Source organism: Puma concolor, chromosome A1 (assembly GCF_028749965.1).
Source record: "Puma concolor isolate L17-30 chromosome A1, mPumCon1.1.hap2, whole genome shotgun sequence".
Classification (NCBI taxonomy): domain Eukaryota; kingdom Metazoa; phylum Chordata; class Mammalia; order Carnivora; family Felidae; genus Puma; species Puma concolor.
Genome location: NC_141667.1, coordinates 63,342,167 through 63,357,302, shown reverse-complemented (window position 1 = coordinate 63,357,302; position 15,136 = coordinate 63,342,167). Strand labels below are relative to the sequence as shown.

General features: G+C 53.9%; 1 protein-coding gene across 2 annotated transcripts in view; it reads right to left on the bottom strand.

The window, feature by feature from the left end:
* NEURL1B (neuralized E3 ubiquitin protein ligase 1B) overlaps positions 1-11,647 on the bottom strand; it is a 38,810-nt gene extending 27,163 nt beyond the window's left edge. Inside the window, exons 1-2 of one of the 2 annotated variants that reach the window (XM_086716441.1) lie at positions 11,463-11,647; positions 1,588-1,707 (exon numbers count right to left, since the gene is read on the bottom strand). In XM_086716441.1, coding sequence (XP_086572567.1) covers positions 1,588-1,707; positions 11,463-11,493 — 151 coding nt within the window. In that variant the 5' untranslated portion in view covers positions 11,494-11,647. The remainder of the gene's footprint in view (positions 1-1,587; positions 1,708-11,462) is intronic. The other variant, XM_086716511.1, reaches the window with a different exon arrangement.
* Between the last annotated feature and the right edge of the window lie 3,489 nt (positions 11,648-15,136).

The following is a 15,136-nucleotide window of genomic DNA, read 5'->3' as shown; positions in this document are numbered from 1 at the left end:
CCAAGTCCACAATGTAAACCACCGCTGTTGGCTGTCGGAAGCAACATGGTGCGTGTGTGTGTGTTAGCGTGTGCTTTAGAGAGGAAAAGGCAAGGCTGGTATTTGGCAAGGCTTTCCTCCACCCAAGGCAGGATGAGAATATCCGTCTTTGGCAACAGGAAGTACCTTTGCCATTGGTGGGTTTGAAAGTGGGCTAGAAAAAAAAAAAAACAACCAACCTCCCCTCACCTCTGCCAAATGGGGCAGTGACATGCGCCCAGGAGACAGACGCCAGTGTAATGGGACTTTGTTCTCTGTTTCAGCGGCCTGGGAGGCCAGCGCCCAGGATGGAAGGGGGCCAGCCCACATGGGAAACCGCCACCCTGCTCCTCCCCTCCCCTCTTCTTTGCAAACAAAACTCCCTCCCCTCTTCTTTGCAAACAAAACTCGGTCACCCCAGTGCAGCCGGGAAGGTCCCACACTCCTGTCAGCAGCTGCAAGGAGCCTGGGGAGGGGAGGGAGGCCAGAGGTCAGGCGACACCGCTTGTTGGGAGAAAAGTCTGCTCCTTCCAGGCCTAAGTGGCAGCCCTCTTTGCTCAAGTGGGCTCAGATGCGCCAAGTTCCCAGGGGGTGAGGTCATCCCAACTCCCCCTCGGGTGCTCAGTGGAGTCAAGATTTCCTGGTCCATTCTGACCCTCTGCCGGGCCCCTGCGCTGGGGTCTCTTCTTGATAAACTGCCCCAGGAGACTCTGACCTTAGAGGTGCCAGCTCCCACAGTTAGGGCCCGGAGTGGGGGATGTGCCCTCATTCTTTCTCAAGTACATCACTTCCTCCTTCATCTGACATTTATGGAGCATGCGCCCCATGCCAGGGCCTGTATTGGCTGCAGGGACACGTGCACTGACAAGCGACCGCAGTCCCTGCCCTGCCCTGCCCTGTAACTGAGAGACCAGCAGGGGGACGGACGCAGACACCAGGACAGCACGGGGTGGGTGGTAGGGAGGGCTGGGGCCATGGGGACACTTCTCAGAGGAGCCACTCTGCAGACTGAGGCAGAAATGGCTGGAAGGAGGGTAGGGATGGGGAAGTGTGTTTGATGCAGGGGGAATAGCACAGGCAAAGGCCTGGAGGTGAGAATGAATGGAATGCACTTAAGGAACTATAAGGAATATAGGGCAGAAGGGAGCAGGGAGGCTGGAGGAGGGAGTCAGGGGCTGCATCACAAAAGGTCTTAAAGGCCGTGCTGAGGGGGTTAAATTCCTCAGGGGACCACTGAAGTGTTTGGAGCTGGTAGGAACCCTGAAGGATCCACCTCTCCCAAGATCCACCTCTTCAAGCCCAGTTTCTTCCCATGGAAACTGTCCCTGTCTCTCTTCCTGCCTATCAGAATGACCTAGCATGGCGGGAGTAAGAAAACAGTCCAGGTTTCAAATGTTGCTGCCAACTGCTGGTACAGTCTTGCCCCTCGGCACCTGCTTCTCCTCCAGGCAGCCCCTGGCACCTGCCTGCTGATAAGCTGGCTGAGTCTGCCAACTTTGTCCTTCTCTGCCTTGAGGGCAGCCACTCTTCTGGCTTGGGTGGAGCCCAGAAGCCTGACTGCTCACTAACCTGTAGGGCCCCATCCTGACTTTGTGGAACAGTAGATCCACTGGTCCTGCTTCTCAGGGTCAAAGTGATGCTGGAGAAGGAGGAGACTCTCCTTGAACCATGCTGTCCTGGCTCCTAGAGCTGAGGAAATGTTCCTCGTGAGCCCCACCGCTGGGCAATGTTTGCTGGCCCTGAGGGGCGGGGAGCCCAGCTCTGGCACAGTGAACGTGCTTGCCATGTGGTCCATTCACCCCTCACCATCTCCTGCCGGGTGGCTTCCAGAGGAGGAAACCGAGGCCCAGAGAGGTGGACATCCTTATGAGGGCCACCAGCCTGTGAGGGCAGGGTCTGTTTTCAGATCTGGTCCTGACTCCAAAGGCTGCATCTTTCCTGTTTTATGCCTCACTCCATGCCAAGGTCTCTTGCTTCCCTCTGGATATGCCAGAAAAAAGCTAGATTATGTACAAGCAGCTTAAGCTATCTTCTGGGAAAGAAGTGTAGTGATGCCCTGACTTGGTTTCAGGGAGGGATGGGGGGGGGGTGGTGGATATCATCAATCAGCTTGTTTTGAGCGGCTCAAAGGCCACAGTTTGGCGGAACTTGAGATGAACAATAAGCAGCATCTAAAAAAGGAAAGCGGGTGACTGATTACAGCAGGGCAGGGAGGGAGCCCCAGTGCCTAATGTCCCCAAGGCCTCAAAAAGGAACTGGGGGTGGGACCTGATGAGCGAGACAGACCTCCCAGGGGGCAATGCAGAGACTGAAACTTGGCCTACATTCACCAGACCTCCTGTGATCCTTCTGGGTGAGGTAACTGCTACCAGACCCATTGCCAGTGAGGCAGGGAGGCTCAGGGAGGTTGGGAGAGCTGCCCAAGGCCACACAGCCAGGAAGTGATGGAGTTAGCATTTGAACCCCTACTAGCCTGGCTCCACAAAGCTAGGAAGAAGAGGCTATGGCTGCTTCAGGCACAGCGTAGAAGTCGTCCCTGCGGGGAAGGAACAGGGTTCCCACACGGTGCCCCGCACACAGTGTGGGTCCTCAGCTAAAGTTTCCTTCCCTGCCACGTTGGACTCTGAGGCTCGCCAAGAAGTGACTCTGGAGGGTGCCTCTGCCACTCTGCTTCCTTCTCTGAAGATCCAGCTTTCTCCTTTCCCTCCACGTCCTCCATCATGCTGACCATCCTCCGAATCCCCGAGGGCTCATGGGAGTAGGTGAGTGAGGACTGAGGATGCCGGAGGAAGCCTGTGTGGCTCCGGAAAGAGCTGGCTCAGGATCCCACTCAGATGGGAAGCCAAAATCCATGCATGCCCTTGACCATTATGCAGAACTGCTTCTCTAGCCAACCGGTGGGTACTTCAGTGATCTATCACGGGGACCTGAGAGGAACAGGACTAATGGTCCTACTGTTCCTCCCCACCCCAGCCCCCTCAACCCCGTCAATTTCAGGAGCGCAGACCCCTTTGCCTTCAGGGAGACTTATGGAGTCCTTGTCTTGTGTTGGGCTCAGACTTCTCACGCAGTTCCCTATCTGTACCTCATTGCCTGACCACAAAGGAGGTAGCATCATTATCCCCATCTTAGAGATGAGAAAGTGGAGGCTCAGAGAGGGAAATGACTTGCCCAGGGTGACACGGGTTAGATAGAGTAGAACTATTTGAACTCAAGACTGCCTCCAAAACCATGCTCTTTCTATCACCTCTCTTGGGATTCCAGTCAAAGACCTCATCTGTAATTGCTGTGTGACCCTGCACTCTGGTCCCGGTGTCCCTATCTGCCAAATAGGAAGTAGGTTCCAAGCTCCCTCCGGTCCTAGGAACAGAGTCCCTGGAGGACTTCTCTGCAGGGATGAAGGTCTGGGCCATCCTCAGAGTCAGGGAAATTCCGCTGTCCCATCTCCTGACCTTGAATTGCCCCCAAACCTTGAGGGGAAGGGAAGCTCTTGGGTGGAGTGGAAAGTTACCAGGCAGACCCAGCTTTGGAGATACAGGGTATGCATGTGCCCACCCAGCTCTTAAATCCATCATCCTTGGGGGGAAAAGGAAAGAAAACACGTGCCCAAGGGATATAACTGTAATATAAAACAATGTGTAATGTTGAAGGCATAAACAGAATACACTTTTTAATAGCTGTGGGCATCCTGCCAAGTGCCAATCCTGCCCCAGATACCCCCACTCACCCATTTCCCCAAATGGCTTACTCCTAAAAGAACTTTCTCCCCACTGCCCAGAGGTGAGGCAAGAGGCCAGCTGAGTCCCAGTAGTAAGAATGCAGAGAGAAAAAGAAACAAGGGTGAACTGGGACTGATGTCCAAGGATGACTGTCCCAAACCCCGCTCAGAAATACCTGTCACTGAGTCTGCAAAAATGCTGAGGCTGGGAGACTAGGGGTGGGGAACAGACCCAGGCGAGGGCAGGTGGCTTCATCTGTCTGTGCCTTACTTCCTGAGCTATAAAATGGGCCCAAGACCTTCCAAGCCACAGAATTGTCAGGAGGATTATATAAATGAAAGATTGTGAAGGGGGGTCTGCAGGCGTTCAGCAGATGAACAGTGGATAGCACACCCCATAAGACCCCAAGGTCAAAGGGCACCTTCATGAACAATTCATCCTGGATCCATGTGATGCTCAGTTGCTTCTACAATGTCCATCTCCAGTCCCAGCTGGGCTAACACCAGTGCCACTCCAGCAAAGGGCACTTGTTCCTCACTGCTCTCATTCCACCTGCAGACTGCTTCCACAGTTAGAAAGTTCTTCCTTTGACTCAGCTGATACCTGCCTCCACATGATGTCCACACACTGGTCATGTCTACATTTGATCCACAATACCATTTCCCATCAGGTCTGCTCTCTGACCTCAGGCTATGTTGCCGGGGGATTCTTTGCTCTCCCCGGCATGACCTGGCCCTTGCTTTGTTGTCTAGAAAGCCCTCAGGACATCACCTGTCCCCTGACCTGCTTTGAAAGGGGGTTGGAGATCTACACAACAGACGTCAGGGAATATCAGCTGGGATCTTCTCAGTAAACCCACAGGCCACCTGGAGACTGTCCCCACCCTGCCACGCCTAGAGGCAGGACGTGAGACAGACAACTACAGAAGTAGGTGAACGCACTAAAAACCGACCTGCGGGATTTCTAAATGCTTACAGATTTCTGCTCAATACTATGAAGGCTTCTAGTGCAAATGTGAACCGCCTCCCACCTGACCCCCCACCCTGACTCAGCAGTCACCCTTCCCGCACAAACATCCTCTCCTCCTAGCAGGAATCCTGTCGGACTACCCTTGCTGTGTGCCCTTGGGCAAGTTATTTCCCTCTCTGTCCTCTTTGTTCCCTCAACAGTTGTAAGGGACTAACAGTAATAGCTCTCTCATGGGGCTTGTTCGGAGGGTCAAGTGCAGGCACCTACTTAGAACTCTGTCTGGCACAGACGGGCTGTGTGATACAAGTTAGCGGTCATTGTTCTTCTGAGTCTGTCTCCCTCAGGAGCACAGGGCTCAGCATAGAGGAGGGGCTTGTGTCCCCAGGAAGCCCATAATCCTAACAGGCACCCCATGTGAGCACTTCCTATCTGCCAGACGCTTTGCATGCCTGCGGCTACGATTAAGAGGAGGACGTGGGACCAGGACCACAGCCTGTGCTGTTACCAACTCTGCTGTGGGTGGATGACAGCACAGCAGGGAGACAGGATGCTTGCTCCTCACCTGCAGGAAAGCCTGGGTGCTGGACGACGAAGGGTTCTCGCCCTAGCCCCGTGCCCTTGCTGACTGGTGGGGCTGCCTCTGGGCGGGAAGGGCCTGTGAATAGCCGGACTCAGGGGAGAGGGTGTGGGTGCACCGTGACCCCTGCTGATGGCAGGTGGGAGTGGCCGACTGCAGGCCAGTTTTTACCAGGCAGAAATATCAGGAGCCTAAGCCTGGGGGAAAGGGTGCGGAGCTCAGATTCCCCCTCCTCCAGGGCAGGATTCCCAGAGGTCAGCTTTTGAATCTCCAGGCCTGGAGGGAGGGAGGGAGGGAGGGAGAGGTGAGGGGGATGGACCTTTTCCATGGGCAGCTTCATTCTGTCCACGGGAAGGACAGCTTGAGAGGGGTGGGGCTCAGGATGAGGACAAAGGGCAGCAGCCCCAAGATGCCCCGGGGAGCAGTGCCCCTTGGTGATGGAGGAGAAGGAGCTTTGGAACTGGGCAGGCCTGCGGTCAAATTCCACTCTGCCAACTTCCTGGCTGCCTGTCCCAAGGCAGGTCTCGTTTCTCCTCTGAGCTCAGTTTCCTCATCTGTGAAATGGGAAACTACTTCTGGAAGGCAGGTCCTGACAGCTGAAATAGGAATGAAATAGATAAAGGTCCCGGTATGGGGCAAGCATGCTGAAGATCTGACCGCTCTACTATAGCCCAGGTGAGCGCTTACTACCTACAGGGCTGCACCCAGGCCTCCTTCCTTTCCCCTCTCTGCTTGAAGCACAGCCCTGGCTTCTGGGCTTCTATTTTAAGCCCTCATAGAGCACCACTAAATACAGAAAACGCTTTGGTCCAAAAGAGGGCAGAGCTGACCCTTCTTGTCTGCAGGGAAGATTAAACAGTCCTTCCAGCCAAGCCCAGTGAAAATGCTATGCCCCTGCTGGCAAACTCGGCACATCATCCCGGCAGGGAGTGTGGCAGCTAAGAAATCTAAGCCTCCTGACTGCGGGCTGGCCTGCAAGAAACCATCCCCTCCTCTCACATGGCCTCTGCCCGCCCCTGACTCCACATACCACCCCGGCTTGCACTGGGATCCCCAGAATGCCACAGTTCCCCCCATATGCCCTGCTCTCCCTCCACTCGGGCCTCTGTCTTAAACAGCTTTCCTTCCTTTGACTAACTTCTCTGCTTTCTGGTCTCACTGGACAGCACCTCCTCCAGGAAGCCTTCCTGCCTCCTGTTCCGGGCTATCACGGCCCCCAGGGTCCCCCTCCCCCACTTACTATAACTGCTCCATCCTTGTTGGTCTTTCCCACTAGACCTCGAGTCCCTCAATCCAGACTGTGACCCCAGGCTCAGCACAGAGCCCAGCCTGGAGGTCTGGTGAACAAACGAAAATGGCAAAATGCAACCTGCCAAGAAGATTCTTCTCGTCAGAAATCTGGTGTCCTGGACCGAGCTGAAGAACGCTTAGGAACTGCTGCTGTCAGTACGCATGAAAGGGATGCCTCCCAATCGGGCCCCTGGATTCAAGGCTGGTGGTCACCTGGGACAGAGCTTTCAAGGCAGGAAGTGAAGGGCAACAATAACCATGATAGCAAAAGTCCCAGGCATTGTGCCAAGACTACCTGCCCTATTCCATTTAATTATCACCGCCGCCAATTACGAGGGAGCTACCCCCGTCGTCCCCGTATTGCAGTGAGGAAACTGAGGCACAGAGAGAGACCTTGCCTGAAGTCACTCCCCTAAGAAATGGCTGAGCTTAGATTTGAAACCAGGCATCCTGACTCCGATATCTGTGTTCTAGACCCAGCACCAGACCTCCCACTGCTGTAGACCAGTGAATGGTCTCATCACAACTCTTAATCACTGCAGCCCACGGAGCCCAACACACACACACACACACACACACACACACACACACACACACATGCACACACAACTGAAACAAAGTTCATGAAGCAAAAACACTCCTTACTACCTCAATGCACTTGATGTGTTATTTTTTATTCTGTTCTATTTTTAAAGCTGGTTAGCCATGACCCCCAGTAGACAGAGCACTTGGTCTGGTGGCCAGGCCTCATTTGGGGGCACTGGGCACCACCCCTCCCCCTCTGAGGCACAGGGTAGCAACAGCTTGTGCTCTCCATCGAGACAACCAGCTACTTGTCCTATTCTGTTAGTGCATCCTATATCCTCTTCCACTAGAGGCCAGCTCGATGGGGACCTCCAGGGGCTGTCCATCCCATTCAAGCTGAAACCCCAGGGCCTGGGACGTGACAGGTGGCTAAAAGATGTCAGCTGAATCAGTGAAGGTGCACACTCCGGAAAATGCAGAGCAGGACAGACCCCAGAGTCCCTCCAGCTTGGGCACATGGAGAGATGTTGCCTCCCTGTAAAATGGGGTAACTATAGCCCCTCTAAAGGGTTGTTACAAGGGTTTAAGATAGATAATGTGGGTAAAGGCCCTGACTCAGAGTTTGGCACAGAACAAGGTCAACACACGTCCTTCACTCCAACCTCTAGGATGCCTAACTATTGAACTAACACTAAAAAGGTCCATTGACTTGGTCAAGCACAGACCAACTTAATGATTAAACCCAACTGGCAGTTTGAATTCAGTCTCTTCTCCAACCAGAACTATGAGTGAGCTCCAGAGGCGAGCTGAGGGAGGGGTTGCAATGAACTGGCAGAAGAAGGGGGAAGAGCCCCCCGCCCCGGAATTCTAGTCTCTCCCCTAACCCCACTTGTTTATACTCTTACTATTTTTCTTTACAAAACCCAGATTAAGGGAAACGGAATCCAGAGAAAAGGGCCAGGGGGTATTAGGAATAAGACAGGCCTGGGTCTTCTAACCCCAGCTTTGCCACTGCCTAACTGTGTGAGTTGCATCGAGTGTTGGTAACCTCTCTGTGCCTCAGTCTCCTCATCTATAAAATGGAGACGAATGGCATCTTACTTTGCAGTACTGAACTGCAACGGGTAACGCACACAGTAGGAACTTAGCAAACGTGAATTCCCTTGCTGACTCCTGGACCGTTCTATTTATAGGGCATTCCTCTGAATGTGCCCTTTGTGAAGATTACCAAGGGGCTTCCCTACAGCGATCATAAAGGACCTTCCCTTTCTTTGGCTTGTCATCACTGCACACAATAACATACCATAATTACTCGGGGGGCCCCAACCGATGTCTGAACCATGGGTTGGGGGATACTGCATGTCAGAGGAAGAATGCAGCCCTTTGGAGCTAAATAAACCTGGATTCCAGTCCTGGTTCTACCAACTGGATGAGCCATGTGAACTGGGGTGAGTCATTTTATCTCCCTGAGCCTTAGTTTCCTTATCTGTAGATGGAGATGATGATCTCTACCTTGCAGGGCTGTTGCAAGAATTAAATTCATCGATTCATTCAACAGATATTTACCGAACAGCTATGCACTAGCCACTGCTCCAGGTGCTGAATATACGGCGGTACATAAAACACACAAAATCCTCCCTGGGGAGACAGATGATGAAACAGCTAACTACACATACAGTGTGGCACATGGTGATCATGCTATGTAGAAACACAGAGTGGGGGAAAGTAAGTGGGGCGTGCCAGGGGCAGGGGCAACGCCAGGACCCACATGGGAGCAGGGACCTAAAAGAAGCAAGGGGGAAACCATGTGGAGGTCTGGGGGAAGAATGTTCCAGGCAGAAGGATCAGCAAGTGCAGGAGCCTTAAGGAGGAGCATGCTTGGCATGTAAATGAAGCCACATATGCAGGAAGCCTGGCATGGAATCCAGGTGCTTAGCAAATGCCAGCTCTCTATTTCAAGTCCCATAGAAGGAACCCCACGCATGTGTCCTTTTCCTGAGAACGAAAGCACCAGGATTTCTACAGGGCAGGACTGAGCCAAGCATTCTTTCAGCCTAGGATGCAGGCAACATGTGAGCTCTACCACCGGTTTTTGAGCCCCTGCCAGCCACTAGGCTCTGGGTTGGGCAACCAGGGATCCAAGATAATCAAGACATGGTTTCTGTCCTCAGGCAGCCTCAAGGCAAGTTGTGGAGAGGGGCGACGGCAATGCAACGTGGTCGGATGGACAAGCAGAGACTTAAGAAGGTATCTAGGTAGCCTAGCCAAGGGTGGGATTGGGTGTGGGTGTTCAAGGAAGGCTTCCTGGATATGGTGACAAGTAAGCTGAATTGTGAGAGATGGACTAGACAAGAAAGGCTATTCCAAGTGTGGGGAGCGGCATGTACTGATCACAGAGTTGTAAAGAATGGCCCGGTGTATGTGAGAGACTAATTACAGAACAGGTTGGAAAACAATTAATGGCCCTTCATATTCTCAGCGCCAGCAACTAGGAATTCCAGTTCGCTCCCCTTCCTCCAACTCAGTGCAAGCTTCAGCCCCGTGGGGAGTTTTAATTTTTCACACTTAGCTACTGCAGCAGGTAATGACCTCAACCCCCCAGCTCCTTGCCCAGGATGGCCCAGTCCACACAGCAAGAACCCAGTGGGATGGAGAATATATAAATCTCAAGCTATTTTTAGCCTGCCTGGCTGTGTCTGTCCCTTCACCCACCCTAAAGCTGACCCACAGGTGGCACAATGTGTTTTTTTTTGTTTTTATGTGGCTAGAACAGCATCAGTATTTTTTATTAAGAAATCCTACAAGGGGGCCCATGATGCAGCCAGGTGTCTTTGTGGCCAGGAGAGTATCTGCTGCCACCTTTGTCGGCATCCCTGGGTACCTCCGGACTAGGTGGGTGGACTCCCCCATCCCCATCCCCATCCCCATCCCCATCCCCATCCAGCCAACATCCCTGCTCATAGGAGATCGAGGCCACCCTCCAGTAAGTGGACCTGGGTTCAAATCCCACCTCTGCCTCTGGCTAGCTGACGAGCTCCTGCTGGTGACTTCACCTGGCTGAAAATCTTGGGGGTTTTGAGCACAATGGCCCTCACACTGCCCAGAAGCTTAGAAAGTAGGAGTCAGCTCTTCTTCCATAAAGCAACCTTGGGACTCCCGAGCACAGCATCACCCATTTCAACCCCCTCCAGGGGAGGAAACAATTATTTTTTGATATAAAGCCTAGAAAGGGGGGCTATATGGGAGTGTTAGAGCACAAACCAGTGACATGTCTCTGCTCCTAAAACCTCACACTAAATTTGCCCCACAGCCAGATGATTTGCTATCCCACTGAGCTGGGCCTTTGTACTTTAAAAATACACACATCTCTCACTTTGTGCCTAAAGGATGCTACCAATGCCCAGACTTAAGCCAAAATAAGGGCTTTTTCTAAAGACTTGGGGTGGGGGGATGGCCGGGCAAGCAGAACGGGTTCAATCCAGATTACCCCCTCTTAGCGGTATGACCTTGGGTGAGTCATTTCTCCTCCTCTGAGCCTCGATTTCTTTATTTGTAAATTTGGGATAAATATCTTTATAATGAAAAGCTACTTTGTATGCCGAGCTGGGGTATGCAAAGCGCTGGACACAGCCCCCTGGCACAGTGATCTGCTTCCCAAATTACCAGGTATTCTCTAGTAAGGCCCCCTCTGCTCCCCATCTCCCACCCTCCCCCCCCCCCCCCCACCCCCCATCTCCTTACTCTGGCCCGGAGATTCTATGGTGATGTTAACTAGGGGGCGATGCGCTTTGCAGCGGTGACTCTGAGGGACTAGAGAGCCCCCAGCTGAGCGGACACCAGAGGGGGGCGCAGCCGGGGTGCGCGTGGGAACGTGGCCAAACCGAGGCAGCATGTGCCGCGGGGGCGCTGGCGGCTGGAAATTGGGGTACCCCTGCAAGCGCCCCCCACTTTCAGCAGCTGCAGTCTCGGCACAAGGGCTGGCTTCTGGCCGTCGGAAGCCCTGGGGAGCCCTACTCCAGTCACCCCCCAAGGCGCCCCGGGCTCCCTCCTCAGCGCCCTAGGGCTGAAACAAAGGCGAGGGGGCGCGCGGCATCGCCCCAGCGGCCCCTTCGCGCCTCTGGCCAAGCAGGGCGATCGAGGACTGGGGTCCCCAAGGTAACCAGGACGCGGTACCCGTCCTCCCGGAGCGCAGAACCCCGCCGAGGGGCGCGCGCTAGCCGGGGTGCAGGAGGCACCGGAGACTCCAGCCCGCTGCGCGCCGAGGGCTCCGAGGGGTGGGGTGGCTCTCCGGAAGTCACCCAGCGGGTACCCTAGGGAGAAGAGAACCCCAGCGCCCGCCTCCCGGGCAGGGCTCCCCGGCGTACCTGGCAGGGTCCGGTGCACCGTGTTGCCCATCGCTGCGTCGGGCCGCTGCGTCGGCGGCGGCGCGCTCGGGGCGCACGGAGGCTAATAACGCGGTGGGCCGGGCACCCGGGCCGGGGTCGGGCTCCGGGGCATCGCGGCTGCACCGGCGAGCCGGCGGGCTGCAGCTGGGTCGGGCGCCTGAAGGGAGGCGGCGGCAGCGGGAGGAGGCGGAGCCAACCGGCCCGAGCCCGCCGGCTCCGCCTCCGCCTCCCGCCGCCTCCAACCAAGCAGGGAGGGGCGGGGCCGCGGCCGCCGCATCTTTTGAAAGTTTGGACCGGGCGGCGGGAGCAGAACCGCCGAGCCTCCCGCTCGCGCGGCTCCCGCGCCCTGGGCGGGAAGACGCGTTGGCAGCCGGGTGCCTTCGGGGTGCCAGGCCCGTCATCGTGCTGGCCTGTCACTCGTTTATTCCAACACTTAGAAAAGGCCTAGTGTATGCCAGGCCTCTTCCATGCGCTGGGCCATAGGGAGCCAAGCTCTCACCCTGGCGGTGCACTAATGCGGGGTTCGGGGGGTGGAGAAGTACAGGCAGGCAGAGGAGGTCGCTTAAGGCAGTGTAAAGATAACCCAGTCGGGGTGGCCGCGGTGGGGGTAGGATCACGGACCTACGAATAAGAGAAACCTAGGCAGTATCCAAAGGTTGGGAGAAGGGAACATAGTAGAACACGTATTAAGTATATGCCAGGCGCTGTGCTGGGCACTGTAGATACAGACAAGGCATGCAAATGGTGAAAACAGAAATAACAAGCAATTTAGATCACACAATATTATGATCCGAGTCAGCAGGGAAATAAGATAACTGTGACATTGTAACTTTGTTTGAGGGGCTTAGGGAGAACCTAGTGGCATGCCTGTTCCATCTGATGAAACAGCAAGGAATCAGCCATGGGAAGAGCTGGGGAGAGTATTCTTGGCAGAGGGAGTAACAGGCATTCCTCATTCGTTCATTCACCCCACAGGTATTTTCTGAGCAGCTCTCCTATGCAAGAACCCAGACCAAACTCAATGGGAAGTGAAGCCTGCTAGTTCCTGCCCTCACTGGGCTCCATTTTGCAGATTGGAACACTGAGGCTCAGGAGGTGCAATGACTTACCCAAGAAAACCCAATACTAAACCCAATACTAAAACCCAATACTAAACCAGGTTGTCTCCTCCCCTCCCTCCAGCTCTACTTTCCACGCTCTAGTATCCTTTATGAAATATGTATTATTACCCCACCTCACAGATAGGGAAATTGAGGCTCAGGGAACAGAAGAGAGGTGCCCAAAGTCTCCCAGCTGGCAAGGGGCAAAGGTGGCCTGGAGCTATGTGAATGAAATGGCGGTATCCAGGGGAGAGCCCCCTGGCTCTGTTTCTCCAGTGCCTTCTGCCTAGGGTTCCTGACCCATCCCAGAGGGTTCTCATTCTTCAAGTTAGCTCAAAGCCGCCGCCTCTGGGAAGCTTCTCCGTACCCCACCCACCCTGATTCCTATATATCTGGACATAAGGTTGCCTTGTATTCAAGTTGCTAGTTTCTCATATTATAGGTGCTCTCTCAGTTACTTAATTTCTAAACACAAGTCCTGTTTGGGAAAGGTACATCAGTTCAAAACACCCTCAATCCATGTGGGTTTGGGGTGCATATAGAGGTCAGCCTTATTATAAAAGGAGTCAAGGAAATGTTACTCAATGCAGTGTGAATGGGACTTTGGGACTACAAAGGGAAGGTCACAAAGGGTGACTGCCAGGGAGATTAGTGTCAACAGACCTTTTAAAGGTACTTTCAGAGCATCCAACTAGGAGGCTGTGTTGTGTAGACCACAAATGCTTACCTGCAGCAAATGAAGCCTCAGCTGCCCTAATGTTATGCAGATGGTACCTGCGGAGGTGACACAGTGGCCAGTGGCCAGTGACGTGTGTATCTAAAAGGGCTGTGTTTTAGCATCTTGATCCCTGTGAATAAGATGTGCTGTGGAAAACTAAAAAAGCACCCACAGCCCCCCCCCCCCCCCCCGCCCACCACACACACACCAGATGATGGGGACACTGACATCAAAGCCACACACAAAGAATTTGAACCAAATAATTTCTTGAAATTTGAGAGTGGACAAATTAATATTTCATGTAACAATTATTCAAAATACGTAGGTCACACTAAAAAACTAAACATTGCAAGTAGATATCTATTTCAACTCCACCCTTTAAAGGTTAGACTATTCAGCTTTATGGTGCATCTTCTCATTGGGGGAATAGAGGTTGCCGTTGACCTTTATTTGGGTTGCCTTATATTTGTGCACGTATGGTAGCTGCTCACCCCTCCGAGGTACCTCTGCACTTTGTTCTGTCCCTCAATTATACCCTTAGGGCAGGTGCCGTAGCTCTTAGCCTTACATCCACTCCACTGGCAGATGGGAAGCCACCTGTGGGCAGGACCCTGGTAGTATTCATTTATACATCTTCAGTGCTCAGAACAGGACTGGCTATAAGCAGATGCTCAATACACCTTTGAATAAACTGGCCGCAGAAATGCATTGCCCTGAACTGGGAGAAGAAAGGGAAGAAGGAGGGAAGGAAGGGAGGAAGGGGTAGGAAAGAGTTGTGAAGGAATGAGAATTAGTTGATAGTAGCCCTGGACTCTGGTGTGATCAATAGTGATATGTGTGGGGAGAAACAAACAAAATAGGGATGCATTAACAGAAGTGTAGCCTTAGGACAAAGGAGGGGCTTGCTGCTCCAGTGCATGCTGATTAGACCATTCGAGGAGAAGGTGCTTTGACTCTCAGCACCGTACTTGAAAAGCAAGGCAAAAGTGATCCACAAAGGTGGGGACAGTGGCTCTGGGAGCGAGAAAGATCCCTGTCACAGGAGGCGTGAACAGAAGCAGGGGCTAGGGGAGCATCCTTGGGCCAGGGTAGCAGCCTCTGGCCATAACCTCCCCTGGGGTTTGAATTTCACACCTCACCCCCCAACCCGTTCCCTTAACCATGCCCAGAATCCCACAGACTAAGCCACCCTCCCTTAGCACCAAGACCTGTGCTTGGGCTGAAGGGGCCCCTGGGTGAGGCTGGCTCTCTTGATCGTGCAGTGTTGGCACAGTCTCCCAGGGCAGTGGGGAGAGGGAAGGCCCTGGCCAGGCTCATGGGCACTGCTCCCCAGGGCATGCCCTGGCAGGCCCTGCACCATGCAATCACAGGCAGTCAGGTGCACCTCGTAAAAAGGGCACACACTGAGCTGGGTGGGGGGGGGGGGGGGGCGGTGTGTGTGTGAAAAGACCTCTTCTCCCAGGGAGCTGAGGGGTGTTTGCCTACACTCCTCCCCACAACTCACTCAGGAACAGAAAATCCAGGTTGCAATCAAACCACAAAGCTGGGTTTTTAAATTGCTACAGGAGGGCTCTACTTTCCAGTGAACTCCGCCTATCAAACCCTCAATTTCCAGACCTAGCGGGTCTTCACCCACAAAAGCGACATTTTTCAGTTCCCGGTGACAAAGCGCCTCCCGGGTAGTGGGCACCAGGCTGTGCCCTGTGAGCGACCCTCCTCACAATCAAACAGCGTGGTTAGTAACACAATTCCCATCTTGCAGGAGAGGAAACTGCGGCAGGGAGAGAGGAGGGAACTGCCCCGTTCACAGGACCAGGAGGAGGCAGAACCCCGAG